Source organism: Scyliorhinus canicula, chromosome 9 (genome assembly GCF_902713615.1).
Source record: "Scyliorhinus canicula chromosome 9, sScyCan1.1, whole genome shotgun sequence".
Classification (NCBI taxonomy): Eukaryota; Metazoa; Chordata; class Chondrichthyes; order Carcharhiniformes; family Scyliorhinidae; genus Scyliorhinus; species Scyliorhinus canicula.
The window spans coordinates 148,092,942-148,113,369 of NC_052154.1; the positions used below are offsets into that span (position 1 = coordinate 148,092,942).

The 20,428-nt window shown below is 45.1% G+C and overlaps 1 protein-coding gene across 6 annotated transcripts in view; it reads right to left on the reverse strand.

Moving 5' to 3' along the window:
• The window catches only part of mapk8ip1b (mitogen-activated protein kinase 8 interacting protein 1b), a 227,162-nt gene that overhangs the window by 140,704 nt on the left and 66,030 nt on the right, over positions 1-20,428 (reverse strand). The window contains exon 1 of one of the 6 annotated variants that reach the window (XM_038807885.1): positions 13,090-13,338. The exons of 4 other annotated variants lie outside the window; for them this stretch is intronic. In XM_038807885.1, coding sequence (XP_038663813.1) covers positions 13,090-13,160 — 71 coding nt within the window. In that variant the 5' untranslated portion in view covers positions 13,161-13,338. Of the gene's footprint in view, positions 1-13,089; positions 13,339-20,428 lie in introns of those variants that run through there. One more of the 6 variants, XM_038807887.1, reaches the window with a different exon arrangement.

The window sequence follows — 20,428 nt, forward strand, 5'->3', positions numbered from 1 at the left end:
CATGCACGTCCCTCTCCTCACCCCTCCGGGGCAGTACATGCCTGCATACGCGGCGAGTTCCCTTTGTTTGGTTCATACATTGAAAAACATGTTGGGAATTCACAATGTGGTGGGACGATAAAGTGGGGCATCCACTAATATATTGAAGTGAGGTTCCTGACCTTCCTGGATGGAAACATTGTTACGTCACTGTTTTAAGGCGGGGGGGGGGGGGGGGGGGCAGTGTTGCATGGGAAAGATAACCTGAGATATCACCAGCGAGATCCCCACTTTCATGCTCTCACAGCATTATTGCACCTGCGCCCACAGTTTCTTTAACACAAGGTGTTTCAGTGGGACAACCATCAAAAAGAATTTGGCAGCAAGCCGCTCAAGGTGATATCAGGACAGTTAACCAAAAGCTTGGTCAAATACTTGCATTTTATGCAGGATCCGAATGGATCAGAAAGTGGGAGAGGGGTTTAGGGAAGGAATTCCAGAGCCAAGGGCCAAGGCAGTTGAAGGCACCTCCACCAATTGTGGAAAAGAAAGAATTAGGAATGGACAATAGGTTGGAATTGGAAGAGCACAGAGATCTTGGAGGGTTGTAGTGTTTCAGGAGGGGCAAGGCCATGTAGTGATTGGAAAATAAGGATGAAAACTGTAAATTCAATGCTTTGGCAGAATGGGAACCATGGTCAGCAGATAATGGAGAAACCGGATTCGATGCGAGCTTTGAAACAGGAAGTAGCATTTTGGACGAGTTAATGTTTCCAAGGAGGATGGAAGGTGGGAGTTCACCAGGACAATATTGGAAGACTTGAGACTAGAGAAAACAAGGGGATGGATTAGGGATTCAGCTGCAAAATGGGCTGCACTGTGCCAGCAAACACGAGTCAGTAACGGGTAAGGAATCCCCTCAGCCTGGGGGGAGGGGGGTGGGGGACAGTGGCATCGCGTTACCGTCACCGCTAGTAATCCAGAGGTGAGGGGGAAATATTCTGGTTCGAAATTTCAATCTGGAATTTAAAGCCTAATGATGCCCATGAAATCATTGTCGTAACAACCCATCTGGTTTACTAATGTCCTTTAAGGAAGGAAATCTGTCATCCTTACCTCCTCTGGCCTACACGTGACTCCAAACCCATAGCAATGTGGTTTACTCTTAAATGTCCTCAGAAATGGTCAGCAAGCTATTCAAGTTCAAAGGGCAGTTAGGGATAGGCACTAAATTCTGGCCTATCCTGCAATGCCCACATTCCACAAATTAATTTTTTTTTTTTTTTTTTTTAAAGCCTGTCTCGTCTTTAATTGTAACACCCAAAAACTGAACTGCACTGCTCAGAAAAGCAACGCCAGCTTTTAGAACTCCCAAAGCAAACCAATGAACCTATTCTACAAAAATTTACGTTGCCAGCACAAACACTAACCAGAGTTTCCATCCATTGTGTATTGAATGAGGCATTGGTGAAATTTTCTTCTCAGCTAACTTTTCTTTACATTATTTGGCTACATCTATCGGTTTCCAATATAATTCTTTAGAAACGGCATGTCAACACATGAGCAGACAGACTGGAGTCTGTAAATTCTAGCCGTCACACTTCGCTACCGTAACAAACAATCATGAGAATAAATGTTTACTATTTATGGCCGTGTCCTTCTGAACTACAGCTCAAATGGTCAAGCACTTCAATTTGCAAAGTTTCCTGCCCAAAAACAGCAATTAAACTCTGAGTGACCCGAGTTTGAGTTTACTTCACAATTAGATTTTGTCAAACCTCCACCTTAGCAAATGTGGGTCACATGGTACTTACAAAATCTTGTACTTTGAGCAACAGCACTTAAAGACATGTTAATCCATCACACCTTCACAAGCCACCCTGCACAGCCTGCACCTAATCCAGACTGTTGCAATTAAACAGATTTCTACATCGGAGACACACAAACAACACTCTATATCCAAGGCAGCAACTGTTAATAAGCAGGTGATTGGAGTGTCATTGTATATTTGCTTGATTAATGATAATATGGGAACACAGAGCCTCAGCTCCAACACATCCGACACAGAGTCTGATTTAAATGTGAGTAATGGCGACCTCAAGGGGAATTACAAGATCGGTAATCACATTTGAGAGCATCGGATGGCATCATCAAGCCAGTGAGCAAAGCTCTGGAGGTTTCTTAACGTCTACCAGACTCTCTCAATTGAATTAGTTCTTCTAGTTCTCTCAGCAATCTCGCCCATCATTCACAAAAGAATGAACATAGGTTTTAAATTTATTTTCCACTCTTGCTTCATGATGTCCAAATGGAATTTGACTGAGAAGGAATCACAGTGCCTCATGACATTCAAAATAAAAACAACTTTATCATTTTTGGTGTAGGTCTCAACAAGGATTGTGGGCAAAGAAAAAGGTAATTAGTATCACCACTTTGAGCTGCAATCCTTCATCATCCAAAACCCTCTCTCAGCTTCATGTTTCTTAAGTGCTTTAGATACTTTGATAGAATGGAAGCCTTTATTTTGTCAGTTCTCAACATGGGTGATGCAGGCGTGGCAACATATCTAACCTAGAGAAGGTGACAGAGGGCACCTTTATTAATAGTGAAAATGACACCATGATGTCTGGTTCACTATTTAAATGCATTAAATGGCTTGGCATATGACCATCCGTATAAATTCGAAGGACTTGCTGCATGGTAAATAAGAACTAAACTCATCACAAAAGTGAAGTAATTGATTTAAAGTCTTAATACCTTCTTAGCAGTGTGCTAACACTAACTCGCACAGCGATAAAACATCCCCAGGAGTGTTATAGAACAAAATTATATACCAATGGCCAAAAGCTTGATCAAAGAGGTCAGCTTTAAGGAGCCTCAAGGAAGAGAGAGGGGTAGAAAGTCATAGGGAGGGATTTCCAGAGTTTAGGGCCCAGCCAGTTGAAGGTATGGCTGCCAATGATAGAGCATTATTCTATATATTTTGATGGGATGTGGTCACTGCTGTTAAGATCAGCACTTGTTGTGCAACCCCAATTGCCCTTCAACTGAGTAGCTTGCTTGGCCATTTCAGAGATCAGTTAAAAGTCAACCACATTGCTGTGGGTCTGGAGTCACATGTGGGCCAGACCAAGGAAGGCGGCAGATTTCCTTCCCCAAAGGACATCAGTGAACCAGATGGGTTTTTAAAAGACAAGTGATGATACTTCCATGACCATTACGGAGGCTAGTTTTATTTTTTAGATTTATTAATGGAATTTAAAATTCCATCAGTTGCCACGGTAGGATTTGAATCAGTGTCGGAGAGCATTTCCCTGGGCCTCTGAATTACTAGCCCAGTGACATTACCCCTATGTCACCATTTCCCCATATATGTGTGTTTGGATGCATCATCTTGGGGGTCATAAATGACACCGAGCTTGCAAACAGTCTGTTAGGCCGGTCAGGAAAGGGTTGGAGTCAGGTGGCTAGGTTACACAGTTTGGCTGAAGACAATGGCTTCTGTCATCCCACTATTTAATGGGAATAAATTTCTGCTCATCTGGCAAGAAAGTCAGATAGGTAGTCTGACAATTTAGTGACAATGGAGGTGTCCCTTTGAATGATGTCACCAAGGTTCAGCATGTAGACGAGGCCATGGATAGATCCTTGGGGAGTACTAATTATTGCCAAACAACCAATTTGACACTGAAAATTAATGATTAAAAGTCTGGAGTCTCATTTTAATTGTTTTGGAAATTTTAACCATGTAAAATTGAACAATCTTTAACATTTAAAAATATTGACACCTCTTATCTTCCCCTCACATACTTCTCTTTCTGTACTTGATTTGAGATGAATTCTCCCATTCTAATTTACAATTGCTTCTCAGTCCTTGCGATGTTTATTTCCCAATCGTTAAATCCGATTGTTCAAGGATATACCCAGGAGATATTCAGGTCCCAGGTGCCCTACTCCCCCTTCAGTGCACCATTATTAGCTTGCACTTTCAGCAACTTGCCACCTAAAAAGGGGAAAATCTAACTAATGCAGATGATATAATGCCTTTGATATATTGTTACAGTTAATCATAACCCATTAAAATCTAGAGTTAGCTTCACCACAATATTGCCCTCAGTCTATCAATAATTAATGCTGCAATTGTAAAACCTGGTGTTCTGTCTCATTGCAAAGATCTAATAGAGTAAAATTTAAAACATGCCACTTAGGTGGCATTGTAATTTGGTACAATGACACGGGACAAGGGAACAGCCAATTCCTGACCTCAAAAACTGAGAATTGAGAGAGTCGACTTCCGCTCTGTTGCAAAGGCCAACCATTTTGAGTGGGATGAAAATCTGTGACTTCTGCAATGGACGCTCCGCCATGTTACTACCCAGGAATCAAGTTGATAATGATAATCACCAGTTCCTCTGATTAACTGTGAGCAACATCACAGGAAATTCCTAGTACATAACTAAACCTTTTGGCATAAATCTTTATGTCACACTTTGAGAAATAAAGCCCATGTTTGAATCCAGTAAAATTTCTAAGCCTGTCACAAGACAAAAACAACTAAACATCACCAATGACATCCTGTGCAACTGTGATAAAAAGTAAGCGTTCCGCCTTCGTCGTTCTCAACCTGCAGGCAGCCGTTGGCAAGGTTGGCCATACTATCTTCCTCCAATGTCATTCAGCTGGATGGGACTACTCTCACCTGGTTCCATTCTTATCTATCTAATCATAGCCAGAGCATCACTTGCAATGGCTTCTCTGCCTGCACCCAGTGTCCTATTTGATCTACTCTTGGCCCCTCCCCTTTTCTTACCTGCAAACTATCCCTTGGTGACACTGTCCAATGGCACAGTATTAGTTTTACCATGTACGCTGACAACACCCAGCTCGACCTCACCAGCACCTCGTCAACTCTTCCAGGTCTCTAAATTATCAGACTGCTTAACAGACTTTGTGTTGGATGAGCAGAAGTCTCCTTAATTTGCATATTGGGAAAACAAAGTAATTGCTGCTGCTGCAAACTCTGATCTATAGCTACTGACTTTATCCCTCACCCCGAGGCTAAGCCAATTGGTTCACAAGCTCAATGTAATATCAGTGGTCAGCACTGTTGCTTCACAGCTCCAGGGCCCCAGGTTCGATTCCCGGCTTAGGTCAGTGTGTGGAATCTGCACATTCTCCCTGGGTCTGTATGGGTCTCCTCCGGGTGCTCCGGTTTCCTCCTACAGGTCCCGAAAAAATGTGCTAGGTAATTTGGACATTCTGAATTCTCCCTCGTGTACCCAAACAGGCGCCAGAATGTGGCAACTAGGGGCTTTTCGCAGTAACTTAATTGCAGTGTTAATGCAAGCCTACTTGCGACAATAAAGATTATCACCATGCCTCAGTTGATCTGTTGCTGAAACCCTTCATCCCTTTGTTCCCTCGAGGTTTGACTATTGCAATGAGTTCTTAGCGGCCCTCCCAGATACTGCCCTCCATAAACTCTGTTGCCACATCTTGATTCACTCAAGTCCTGCTCATCCATCACCCATGTTTGCTGACCAGCACTGGCTCCCAGTCAAACAATGTCTCGGTTTTAGAATTTTCATCCTGGTTTTAAAATTCTTCACGATTCGTTCCTCTCTACTTCCATAATTGTCTCCATCTCCAAAAGCCTCAGATATTAATTCTGGTCTCCTCTGCTGCCCGCCGTCCTCTGCTCAGGGTGTCACAGTGATTAGTACTGCTGTCTCAGCACAAGGGTTCAATTCCTCCTTTGGGTAACTGTGTGGAGTTTGCATTGTCTCCCAGTGTCTGCGTGAATTTCCTCCGGATGCTCCGGTTTCCTCCCACAGTCAAAAGAAGTGCAGGTTAGGTGGATTGGCTACACTAACTTGGATTGGATTGGATTTGTTTATTGTCACGTGTACCGAGATACAGTGAAAAATATTTTTCTGCGAGCAGCTCAACAGATCATTAAGTACATGGGAAGAAAAGGGAATAAAAGAAAATACATAATAGGGCAACACAACATATACAATGTAACTACATAAGCACTGGCATCGGATGAAGCATACAGGGTGTAGTGTTAATGAGGTCAGTCCATAAGATGGTCATTTAGGAGTCTGGTGACAGTGGGGAAGAAGCTATTTTTGAGTCTGTTCGTCCGTGTTCTCAGACTTCTGAATCCCCTGCCCGATGGAAGAAGTTGGAAGAGTGAGTAAGCCAGGTGGGAGGGGTCTTTGATTATGCTGCCCGCTTTCCCCAGGCAGCAGGAGGTGTAGATGGAGTCAATGGATGGGAGGCAGGTTCATGTGATGGACTGGGCGGTGTTCACGACTCTCTGAAGTTTCTTGCGGTCCTGGGCCAAGCAGTTGCCATACCAGGCTGTGATGCAGCCCGATAGGATGCTTTCTATGGTGCATCTGTAAAGGTTGGTAAGGGTTAATGTAGACATGCCGAATTTTCTTAGTTTCCTGAGGAAGTATAGGTGCTGTTGTGCTTTCTTGGTGGTAGCGTCGACGTGGGTGGACCAGGACAGATTTTTGGTGATGTGCACCCTATGGAATTTGAAACTGCTAACCATCTCCACCTCGGCCCCATTGATGCTGACAGGGATGTGTACAGTACTTTTCTTCCTGAAGTTGATGACCAGCTCTTTAGTTTTGCAGGCATTGAGGGAGAGATTGTTGTCGTTACACTACTACACTAGGTTCTCTATTTCCCTCCTATATTCTGACTCATCGTTGTTCGAGATCTGGCCCACTATGGTCGTATCGTCAACAAACTTGCAGATGGAGTTGTTTTGCCATGCAGTCGTGTGTGTACAGGGAGTAGAGTAGGGGGCTAAGTACGCAGCCTTGCCGGCCCCCGGTATTGAGGACTATTGTGGAGGAGGTGTTGTTGTTCATTCTTGCCTGATTGTGGTCTGTTGGTCAGAAAATCAAGGATCCAGTTGCAGAGTGGAGAGCCAAGTCCTAGGTTTTGGAGCTTTGATATGACCTTGGCTGGGATTATGGTGTTGAAGGCGGAGCTGTAGTCAATACATAGGAGTCTGATGTTGGAGTGCTTGTTTTTGAGATGCTCTAGGAATGAGTATAGGGCCAGGGAAATGACCTCTGACGTGTACCGGTTGCAACGGTATGCGAACTGCAGAGGATCAAGGAATTCTGGGAGTATGGAGGTGATGCGCTTCATGATCAACCCCTCAAAGCACTTCCATTACGACTGAAGTCAGGGCCACCGGATGGTAGTCATTGAGGCACGTTGCTTGGTTCTTCTTTGGTACTGGTATGATGGTGGTCTTCTTGAAGCAGGTGGGGATCTTGGAGTGGAGTAGGGACAGATTAAAGATGTCTGTGAATACCTCTGCCAACTGGTCCACGCAGGCTCTCAGTGCACGACCAGGGATCCCGTCTGGGCCCGTCGCCTTCCAAGATTTCACTTTCAGGAAGGCTGATCTAACTTCGGAAGCTGTGATGGTGGGTCTGGGTGAATTATGGGCTGCTGAGGCACTCGACAGCGGATTGTTGGTTACCCGCTCGAACCGAGCATAGAATGCATTGAGTTCATCGGGGACAGTTGCACTGCTGCCAGAGATACTGCTCCGCTTCGCTTTGTTGCCCGTTATGTTGTTTAGTCCTTGCCACAACCGCCGAGAGTCTGAGTTAACAAAGATATATAGGTTAGGTGAGGTTGTGGGGTTATGGGGATAGGATGGGGAAATTCAGAGAGTTGTCTAACATGGCGTTTATTCTGCAGAAGATGTCAGCATTACTGCAGGTAGGCTGCGGGGCACATTTCAGCAGTCCTGTCCATGTCACTCTCATCAATCAGTGGGACAGCAATGGTGTCACCTTCCTGGGCACAGAACTCACCACAAACACCAACAACAAGAAAAGCAGAAATTCCGACACACGGTCAGGTGCTCTTTCAGCGAGTTGGTGCAATCCCGATGAGCCAAATAGCCTCCTTCTACACTATGGGAATTCTATTCCTTTCTATTCGATCCCCAATTTCAATTGCTCAACCATTGGCGGCCTTGCCTCCAACTGGCTCCAAGCTCTGCAGTACCCTACCTACACCTCCATGCCGCATATCTCACCTCACTTCTCCAATGAGGGGCTCCCTAAAGCTACCTCTTTGACACAGCTATTGGTCATCTGACCCATTGTCTGTTTATCGGCTTCAGAGTCATACTTTGCTCTTTAATGCTCTTGGGAAAGACTTGGGTAATTTTATTACGTTTAAAGATGCTATATAAATACAAGCTGTTAGAAAAGGTCACATGAACAAAATGTTACCTTTAAGGACATTTACCTGTAATGAAATTTACCTTCTATATGGTGTGATACAGAATACATATAGATATACATGTGTATGTGCATTGTTATGGACCAGGGTTTAGAGAACCCCAAAGTATATCATGGAGTTCACCTGACCCACAACGTTTAATAGATTGTGGTATGGGGAGCACATGGCCCACTCTACCAGGTATGGTACAGCAGAAATGGAAAAGTTTTTTTTAAGAGCAAAACAATGTTTATTCTATGAACTCAAGTTAACCTTTTCAAAACATAGTGAATATCTTAGCAACCATTAATTCAAATACAACCCCAAAAGACTACAACACTAAGTAATCCATTAAGCTTTCCTTTTAACATACATAAGACTTAAAAAAGAACTTTTAACAGAAGCAGATCAGGTTAAAGTCACTACTGAGAGCAGTTATTAGTTTTAAATCACCAAAGGATCAATTTACATTCTTTAGATTACAGAGAGACTCATACACCTTCTGGCTGTGACTGCAGCTATCCAGCTCTGAAAACCAAATTAAAACACACCCTGCAGCAAACAGCCTAAAACAAAAGTAAAAAGCGGACAGATAACCCAGCTTCACCCACTCTCTGACATCACTGCAGTAGTAAACACCCATTTCTTAAAGGTGCGCTCACATGACAGCATGTACAAAACAATGGATGGGATTTTGTGCCACAGCAAACAGTGACATACATCCTGCGCCATTGACATAATAAAGTTCTCATCTAGGTAGGTCAGGAAATTTAAATTGATTAATATCTATTATAAGGCTTCCTCATCATATCATCCCCGCCCACTGGGATCTATCCCCTTGCCAGCGTGACAATGTTGGCAAGATTTACAAGTTTTTAAAAACAGGAACCAGGCAAAGGGACTCTTCCGGGGTACACAGTTATGTTCAGCCCACTAGGGGGAACAGTGCCCTCTGGCAGGGCCGGGACCCCCCTTTGGAAGCACCATGGCGGGCAGGTGGGGGGGGGGGGGGCCCGTATATGTTGGTATTCAAAAACATATTTTGCTTTATATTTCCTACGAAGCTTCTTTTAACTTCGATTCCAGAAGGCTGGCACCTTGGAGTTGGTTTCTCCTGTTCGAGGTGTGCGGAGCCATTCTTATCATGGGTCGAGGAGCCTGTCCCTTGGCTACACTGGGAGCCAGCTCATGCATACCCATTTCTCGGGGTTGAATTTTTTATGCTGCAGGTGAGGTCTCCACCCCATGATTTAGAAGTCACGAGCAGCCCGCCTGCCTTTGCCGGCACACCTGACAGCCATTTGACAGCACCTGCCACCTCAAGACAGCTACCAGCCAGCCAAATTGCCAGCAGTTATCTTTTCCCAGCAGTGCCACTGATAGGCCAGAGGTTAGGTGGGTTCTGGGTCTTTACAGGGCCTGGCTGACGGCTTTCAGCAAGGGGACGAGGAGGTTGGGGTCCCTGTGAAGAACATAGGGGTGTCCCAATGTGAAGCACATTGGGTGCGCAGGCCACCGAACATCTCCCCCCTCCTCAAGTAAAGTACCCATAGTATTGGTGTAGGTTGACATGCAACCAGCATGGTGCCAGCTAACATGGTGTCCAATTTTATTCTGTACATCTTCACATATGATTAATTGTAAATGCTCACACTAGGGTGGCGAAGCAGAAAATTCCAGACTAGGTTTCCGAATTAGATCAACATAAAAACCATCGCACTTCTGTCTACAAGCCTGGAGATGCAGGATGCTCTAATATTGCAACAAAGTATGATTTACTTAAGAATTTCATTCAGGGCAGCACAGTGGCGCAGTGGTTAGCACATTCGATCATTCTACCTAAACCGAATTGCATTTTTTTCCAAGTTCGAATAAGGTATATTGGAGGAGAAATTTATTTGAGTAGCACCACTTCAATGATAAATACCACATGGGCCCCAAAGGTATTGGGCCAGGGTGCTGTTTGACCTTTGCACTTAAGGCAAGTCTGAATAGCTCCACTTGCAAATAAACTCGACCCCCAAGCATCAAAAGACTGCAAGCACCAGTGAGCTACGAAAACTTCCCAATTACCCAAGTCGAAGCATTAATGCTCATTATTTTCCTTGCAGGTCAGTGTTAACTCCATTATGCTAGGGCTGTTATGTTGCATTGATTTACTGAGTTACAGAAGTAGCAAATGGATGTTCTGGCATTGGTTCACTGGGAGGATGCAGTTACACTGTCACCTTCATATTGGTGCAGAGAGCTTTTGGGGTTACACAATCAGCACAACTCCAGATCTGATCCCCTCGCCACACAAATACTTGCATTTATATAGCAGCTTTCGTGGCCACTAAATGTCCAAAGTGCTTTACTGACAATGACATGCTTTTGAAATGTAGTCACTGTCTCAATGTAGGAAATGCAGCAGCAACTTTGTCCACAGCAAGATCCCATAAACAGCAATGTGATCATCTGTTTGTGATGTGGATTTTGGGATAAAATTGATCAGGACATTGGGAAGAATTCCCAGCTCTTCAAAATAGTACCATGGGAACTTCCACCAGAAAGGCAGGATGAGCCCCCAATTTACTGTTTCAGCCAAGGAATGGCACCTCCAGCAATACAGCACTCCCTCCGTGCCAGAATGTCAGCCTCACTTTTTCTGTTGCACTCCTACATGCAAAAGTTATGAACTCTCTTCCGCAAAGGGCAATTGATGCCAGATAATTTGTTCATTTTAAATCCCAGACTGATGGATTTTTTTTGACTAATAAATTACAGATCAGCCATTATTTCATCAAAATAGCAGAACAAGCTGGAGGGGTTAAATGGTCTCCACTAGCCCCACATTTCAACATTGAAAAAGAGACAAAAGACCAGAGCAAACAGTGAAACAGAAGCAAACAGTGAATCAGAAGTAAACCTACAAAGGCAGTTAAACCCACACTTGATATCAGTTAATTTTCTAATCAAGGATTAAAGCACTTTTTTGCATCTCCCCGTTGCCCAAATGTAGTCATTGAACATATGGAGCAAGTTCAATCTTGGGCTGTATACAGCAACAGGTAGCTCAATCGATCTATTACTTGATCGTGAAATAAACCAGTATTATACAGGCTCAGGACTGAATCATTTTTTTCCAATCGGGCCATAACAATTTTCTGCAGAATAACTTAGTTCAAATCTGTAACACAATCATATAACATCCCACTGTTAGTGTAGGGTTTTCACATGCTCCCCTTGTTTGTGTGAGTTTTGCCCTCGCAACCGAAATATGTGCAGGGTAGGTGGTTTGGCCACACAAAATTGCCCATCTTAATTGGAACAAATGAATTGGGTATTCTTAAATTTATTTTTAAAAAACATATAATATCCCCACATCAGAATAACGGAACATGGTTCATGACTTACAATAGGACAGCAGGGGCCGTTTAAAGGTGGAATTACAGATAGCGGTGAGGACTGTCAGAGGATACAGCAGGATTTAGATTGTTTGGAGACTTGGGCGAAGAGATGGCAGATGGAGTTTAATCCAGACAAATGTGAGGTAATGCATTTTGGAAGGTCTAATGCAGGTAGGGAATATACAGTGAATGGTAGAACCCTCAAGAGTATTGAAAGTCAGAGAGATCTAGGTGTGCAGGTCCACAGGTCACTGAAAGGGGTAACACAGGTGGAGAAGGTAGTCAAGAAGGCATACTGCATGCTTGCATTCATTGGCTGGGGCATGGAGTATAACAATTGGCAAGTCATGTTGCAGCTGGAGAGAACTTTAGTTAGGCCACACTTGAAGTATAGTGTTCAATTCTGGTCGCTTCACTACCAGTTGGATGTGGAGGCTTTAGAGAGGGTGCAGGCTTTAGAGAGGGTGCAGAAGAGATTTACCAGGATGTTGCCTGGTATGGAGGGCATTAGCAATGAGGAGCGGTTGAATAAACTCAGTTTGTTCTCACTGGAATGACAGAGGTTGAGGGACGACCTGATAGAAGTCTACAAAATTATGAGGGGCACAGACAGAGTGGATAGTCAGAGGCTTTTTCCCAGGGTAGAGGGGCCAATTACTAGGGGGCATAGGTTTAAGGTGCGAGGGGCAAGGTTTAGAGGAGATGCACGAGGCAAGTTCTTTTTACACAGAGGGTAGTGGGTGCCAGGAACTCGCTGCCGGAGGAGGTGGTGGAAGCAGGGATGAGAGTGACATTTAAGGGACATCTTGACAAATACATGAATAGGATGGGAATAAAGGGATATGGACCCAGGAAGTGTAGAAGATTTTAGTTCGGATGGGCAGCATGGTCGGCACGGGCTTGGAGGGCCGAAGGGCCGGTTCCTGTGCTGTACTTTTCTTTTTTTGTAAACCCGGCTATACATTACATATTTATATTATGCATCTCTCTCACAGACGACCCAGGCTTCGACCGTAAGACAAAGCTGTTTTTCCCCGATAAGAAAATCATATCTTTTTCCCCCAAATATATATTTTTTAAATGAATAAAACATCTGCTTGCGGGAGATGAGGTTTAGTTAATGGCTCACAGACACTGTAGTTTGCATTGTAACAGAGGGACCTCCAGATGGATTCTAGCCAGGACTGATCGCAAGAAAACTACAGTGAGAAAAGAAAAATCCCTTTGATAAAACTCTAATGGAGCATTCTGGCAATGCTATGCTTTGAAACAATGCATAAAACGATCTTTTGTCAGGAGACAGTAGCCAGACTCCAGCTTGCATCGAGTAATAAATCACTCATCCTCTGGTTAAAGATGGACTGAAAATGCATGAGCTCCTGTGGAAAACCAAATATCCCCAAGCCTGCAGCCTTCCAAACCATCAATGCTGGATTGAGAACTTTCCTACCATTCTTCCCAGTGATCCTCAACCCAGCTCTCCTCTTCATCAGAGTCCATTTTGGCAGGAGGTGGAGACATTGATCAGTCACTTTATCCTTTTCTTTTCACATGTTCGCCAAATAAATAACTTCAACAAATTCACATGGAGATTCCACTTTCTTCAGTGCCCTTACTCTGGGCTATCTTCACATATAATCCATTCATCAGCCCAGGAGAACCTGCCCTTCAGTACACAGGACGCCACGAAAAAGAAGCAGCAAAGTATGGTATTCGTCACTATATATAACCAGCCTGAAACAGGAAATGCAGCCTGTCCCAGCTCTCACAGCCTGGAGGCAAAGCCATCCTCATTCATTATTTAGAGCTTAAATCAATAAGTTTCATTTTCCAATGCTGTTATTTCTCTCTTTACCCCTGCAGTCTGGGAGATCCTGTTACTCTATCTAATCAATGATCCAGAGCTGCATTAATCTGCATTCCCTGACCCAGGCACTGCTCCCAGCTAAGCACAGTGCCAGAGCAAAGATAAAACAATTACGTGGATGGATACACACGAGCATTCTGCTTGCAACCCGAATATCATGCTGTGCAAAATCTTCCAACAGTGTCAATGAAACCTCTCAACCTCAATAGCAGCCTGAATAAATTGGCTGAGTTGTAGCACCACCTCCTTCACACAACAGTATCTGCGCCATGGCTCAGTTGGTAGCATGCTCACCTTGCAGGCAGCAGACAGTTGTTGGTTCAAGACCCGCTCCAGAGGCTTGGACACATAAGGCTGAAATGGCCAGTACAGTAGAGATGGAGTGCTGGATTGTTGGGGGTGCTTTACGTCCCAAATGAAACAGTAAAGCAAGCTGTAGCTACCCTTTCAGTTCCAAAGTGCTATTCAAAGAAGAGCAGCAGTGGAGTTCTCCCTGCTCTTCAGTTAGCAATTATAAAAAGTTGGTTAGGCCGCATTTGGAGTATTACATGCAATTCTGGTCACCACATTATCAGAAGGATGTGGAAGCTTTGGAGAGAGTGCAACGAAGGTTCACCAGCATGCTGCCTGGTCTCGAGGGTGTTGGCTATAAGGAGAGGTTGAATAAACTAGGATTGTTTTCACTAGAAAGACAGAGGCTGAGGGGAGACCTGATAGAGGTCTTCAAAATTCTGAGAGGCATAGACAGGGTGGATAATCAGAGGCTTTTTCCATGGGTGGAAGTGTCAATTACAAGGGGGCACAGGTTTAAAGGTGAGAGAGGGAACGTTTAAGGGAGATGTGCGAGGTACGTTTTTTTACGCAGAAAGTGGTGGGTGCCTGGAACGCTCTGCCAGAGGATGTGGTGGCACATTCACAACATTCAAGAGGCATCTGGATGGATACATGATTAGGAAGGAAATAGAGGGGGCAGCACGATGGTGCAGTGGTTAGCACTGCTGCCTCACAGCGCTGAGGTCCCAGGTTCGATCCCGGCTCTGGGTCACTGTCCGTGTGGAGTTTGCACATTCTCCCCATGTCTGCATAGGTTTCGCCCCCACAACCCAAAAATGTGCAGGATAGGTGGATTGGCCATGCTAAATTGCCCCTTAATTGGGAAAAATGAATTGGGCACTCTAAATTTATGAAAAAAAATGAAGGAAGTATAGGGATACGGACCGAGCAAGGGCAGACGGGTTTTTGTTTTTAGTTAGGGCATCATGATCGGCACAGGGCTTGGAGAACCAAAGGGCCTATTCCTGTGCTGTACTTTTCTTTGTTGACTATTGAAAGAGCACATCGGGGGAGCATGGTTGGGCAGTGGGTTAGCCCTGCTGCCTCACGGCGCTGAGGTCTCAGGTTCGATCCCGGGTCGATATAGAGAAATACAGCACAGAACAGGCCCTTCGGCCCACGATGTTGCGCCGAACTTTTGTCCTAGGTTAATCATAGAATTTTGGACAATTTGTCATGGCCAATCCACCCAACCTGCACATCTTTGGACTGTGGGAGGAAACCGGAGTACCCGGAGGAAACCCACGCAGTCACGGGGAGGATGTGCAGACTCCACACAGACAGTGACCCAAGTCGAAATCGAACTTGGGACCCTGGAGCTGTGAAGCAATTGTGCTATCCACAATGCTACCGTGCTGCCCTTAAGAAGTTAACCTACACTCCCTTATTCTACCCTAATCCAAGTACCTATCCAATAGCCGCTTGAAGGTCCATAAATTTTCCGACTCAACTACTACCACAGGCAGTGCATTCCATGCCCCCACTACTCTCTGGGTAAAGAACCTACCTCTGACATCCCCTCTATATCTTCCACCATTTATCTTAAATTTATGTCCCCTTGTAATGGTGTGTTCCACCCGGGGAAAAAGTCTCTGACTGTCTACTCTATCTATTCCCCTGATCATCTTATAAACCTCTATCAAGTCGCCCCTCATCCTTCTCCGTTCTAATAAGAAAAGGCCTAACACCCTCAATCTTTCCTCGTATGACCTACTCTCCATTCCAGGCAACATCCTGGTAAATCTCCTTTGCACCTTTTCCAAAGCTTCCACATCCTTCCTAAAATGAGGTGACCAGAACTGCACACAGTACTCCAAATGTGGCCTGACCAAGGTTTTGTACAGCTGCATCATCACCTCACGGCTCTTAAATTCAATCCCTCTGCTAATGAACGCTAGCACACCATAGGCCTTCTTCACAGCTCTATCCACTTGAGTGGCAACTTTCAAAGAACAATGAACATAGACCCCAAGATCTCTCTGCTCCTCCACATTGCCAAGAACCCTACCATTAACCCTGTATTCCGCATTCAGATTTGTCCTTCCAAAATGGACAACCTCACACTTGTCAGGGTTAAACTCCATCTGCCACTTCTCAGCCCAGCTCTGCATTCTATCTATGTCTCTTTGAAGCCGACAACAGCCCTCCTCACTATCCACAACTCCACCAATCTTCGTATCATCTGCAAATTTACTGACCCACCCTTCAACTCCCTCATCCAAGTCATTAATGAAAATCACAAACAGCAGAGGACCCAGAACTGATCCCTGCGGTACGCCACTGATAACTGGGCTCCAGGCTGAATATTTGCCATCCACCACAACTCTCTGTCTTCTATCGGTTAGCCAGTTTGTTATCCAACTGGCCAAATTTCCCACTATCCCATGCCTCCTTACTTTCTGCATAAGCCTACCATGGGGAACCTTATCAAATGCCTTACTAAAATCCATGTACACTACATCCACTGCTTTACCTTCATCCACATGCTTGGTCACCTCCTCAAAGAATTCAATAAGACTTGTAAGACAAGACCTACCCCTCACAAATCCGTGCTGACTATCCCTAATCAAGCAATGCCTTTCCAGATGCTCAGAAATCCTATCCCTCAGTACCCTTTCCATTACTTTGCCTACCACCGAAGTAAGACTAACTGGCCTGTAATTCCCAGGGTTATCCCTATTCCCTTTTTTGAACAGGGGCACGACATTTGCCACTCTCCAATCCTCTGGTACCACCCCTGTTGACAGCGAGGACGAAAAGATCATTGCCAACGGCTCTGCAATTTCATTTCTTGCTTCCCAGAGAATCCTTGGATATATCCCGTCAGGCCCGGGGGACTTGTCTATCCTCAAGTTTTTCAAAACGCGCAACACATCTTCCTTCCTGACAAGTATCTCCTCAAGCTTATCAGTCTGCTTCACGCTGTCCTCTCCAACAATATGGCCCCTCTCATTTGTAAATACTGAAGAAAAATACTTGTTCAAGACCTCTCCTATCTCTTCAGACTCAATACACAATCTCCCGCTACTGTCCTTAATCGGACCTACTCTCACTCTAGTCATTCTCATATTTCTCACGTATGTGTAAAAGGCCTTGGGGTTTTCCTTGATCCTACCCGCCAAAGATTTTTCATGCCCTCTCTTAGCTCTCCTAATCCCTTTCTTCAGTTCCCTCCTGGCTATCTTGTATCCCTCCAGCGCACTGTCTGAACCTTGTTTCTTCAGCCTTACATAAGTCTCCTTCTTCCTCTTAACAAGACATTCAACCTCTCTTGTCAACCATGGTTCCCTCACTCGACCATCTCTTCCCTGCCTGACAGGGACATACATATCAAAGACACGCAGTACCTGATCCTTGAACAAGTTCCACATTTCACTTGTGTCCTTCCCTGACAGCCTATGTTCCCAACTTCTGCACTTCAATTCTTGTCTGACAGCATTGTATTTACCCTTCCCCCAATTATAAACCTTGCCCTGTTGCTCGCACCTATCCCTCTCCATTACTAAAGTGAAAGTCAGAGAATTGTGGTCACTACCTCCAAAATGCTCCCCCACTAACAAATCTATCACCTGCCCTGGTTCATTACCAAGTACTAAATCCAATATGGCCTCCCCTCTGGTCGGACAATCTACATACTGTGTTAGAAAAGCTTCCTGGACACACTGCACAAACACTACCCCATCCAAACTATTTGATCTAAAGAGTTTCCACTCAATGTTTGGGAAGTTGAAGTCGCCCATGACTACTACCCTGTGACTTCTGCACCTTTCCAGAATCTGTTTCCCAATCTGTTCCTCCACATCTCTGCTGCTATTGGGGGGCCTATAGAACACTCCCAACAAGGTGACTGCTCCTTTCCTATTTCTAACTTCAACCCATATTACCTCAGTAGGCAGATCCCCCTCGAACTGCCTTTCTGCAGCTGTTATACTATCTCTAATTAACAATGCCACCCCCCCACCTCTTTTACCATCCTCCCTAATCTTGTTGAAACATCTATAACCAGGGACCTCCAACAACCATTTCTGCCCCTCTTCTATCCAAGTTTCCGTGATGGCCACCACATCGTAGTCCCAAGTACCGATCCATGCATTAAGTTCACCCACCTTATTCCTGATGCTTCTTGCATTAAAGTATACACACTTCAACCCATCTCCTTGCCTGCAAGTACTCTCCTTTGTCATTGTTACCTTCCCCACTGCATCACTACGTGCTTTGGCGTCCTGACTATCGTCTACCTTAGTTGCTGGACTACAGATCCGGTTCCCATTCCCCTGCCAAATTAGTTTAAACCCTCCCGAAGAGTACTAGAAAACCTCCCCCCCAGGATATTGGTGCCCCTCTGGTTCAGATGCAACCCGTCCTGCTTGTACAGGTCCCACCTTCCCCAGAATGCGCTCCAATTATCCAAATACCTGAAGCCCTCCCTCCTACACCATTCCTGCAGCCACGTGTTCAACTGCACTCTCTCCCTATTCCTAGCCTCGCTATCACGTGGCACCGGCAACAAACCAGAGATGACAACTCTGTCTGTCCTGGCCCTTAACTTCCAGCCTAACTCCCTAAACTTGTTTATTACCTCCACACCCTTTTTCCTACCTACATCGTTGGTACCAATGTGCACCACGACTTCTGGCTGCTCACCCTCCCCCTTCAGGATCCTGAAGACACGATCAGAGACATCCCTGGCCCTGGCACCCGGGAGGCAACATACCTTTCGGGAGTCTCGCTCGCGACCACAGAATCTCCTATCTATTCCCCTAACCATTGAATCTCCTATTACTATTGCTTTTCTATGCTCCCCCCTTCCCTTCTGAGCCCCAGAGCCAGACTCAGTGCCAGAGACCTGGCCGCTGGGGCCTTCCCCCGGTAGGTCATCCCCCCCAACAGCATCCAAAACGGTATACTTGTTTTGAAGGGGAATGGCCACGAGGGATCCCTGCACTGTCTGCCTGTTAGTTTTCTTTCCCCTGACTGTAACCCAGCTACTCTTGTCCAGTACCTTTGGTGTGGCTACCTCCCTGTAACTCTTCTCTATGACCCCCTCTGCCTCCCGGATGATCCGAAGTTCATCCAGCTCCAGCTCCAGTACCTTAACACGGTCTCTGAGGAGCTGGAGTTGGGTGCACTTCCCGCAGGTATAGTCAGCGGGGACACCAGTGGTATCCCTCACCACCCACATCCTACAGGAGGAGCATGCAACTGCCCTAGCCTCCATGTCGAGGTGTGGAGTTTGCACATTATCCCCATGTTTGCATGGATTTCGCCCCCACAACCCAAAAAATGTGCAGGCTAGGTGGATTGGCCATGCTAAATTGCCCCTTATTGGAAAAAATGAATTGGGTACTCTAAATTTATTTTTGAAAATTAAAAAAAAGAAAGCATATCGATTATTTGATCTTGCTACTTGAAAATCTAGGTGACAGTTCTCGGTCTACACGACAACATTTTGGACAGCTATAGAAAAGCTGTGACCACTTGTAGGGGAATCAAAATCCAAGCGTGATAAATGTAAGGTACTCACTAATGAATCCAAAAGGGAATTCAGGAGAAACCTTTGTTACCCAGAGAATGGTAAGATTATGAAACTCGTTACCACATGGAGCAGTTGAGGTAAATAGCACAGAGACATTTCAGGAGAAACTGGATAAGCAGACGAGGAAGTGTGGAATAGAGTGGTACGCTGATGGGGTGAGATGAAGCAGGACGTGGGCAGGCTCGTGTGCAGCAAAATACACTGGCAGAGATTAGTTGGGCCCACTGGCCTGTTTCTGTGCCGTAAACTCCTGGGTACTCAACTGCATTCAAAAGGAGGAAGTCACGGCCTCCAAATGCCCGACCTCGAGCTCCTAGGGTGTCGGGGTGGGGGGGGGGGAGGGAAGGGGCAGTTCATGTTTCACCCCCCAAAACAAGGAGAAGCTCAACAAGCTGGCAGGAACAGCTGAGCTATTCCCAAAAGGAATCAAGTTAAGAAGAGGTGTTACAGGGACTGAAGGCAGTGAAGATTCTGTTACTTACAGGAAAGAATCCAAAAAAACGCAGCATTGGTGAAAGCACCATGAATGGGCTGAATTGGAAAACAAAGCTGTTCTACTTGAACTGTCCTAAATAGTCAACGAGCTGAATGCATTGTGTGACACATTTGCAATTGACAGATTATAGCAATGGAGAATGGCTAGCATAATGTTCCCAATAAAGCCTGTTGTCCGAGACAAGACAGAAAGTGAGAATGATAAAGGTTGTTTAAGCAGTGGTTCTGGTACTTGCTAATTGTGAACAAACTATCTTCAGGAGGACACACACTGCAGTAATTACTCGCCACCTTGTGTTTCTTTTTCTTATTCTTTGGCAGACCTGTAGAGATCATAGAAATATGCATCACCCCAATTCCAGTGGTTGGGCCAGCATTTGATGCCAAAAAAGTCACCTGTTTAATGGTTCGCCTTTATGAGTGGGCAAACTGGCCAAGAGCTTGTGACGAAAGAAGAGACGAGCTGAAAAATCATCAAATGTCATTGAACCAATTACCTTAGGCAAAAAGCAGCTCACCCTGAGCTTCAAGAAATTGTTGCATTTGTGCATTACTTAC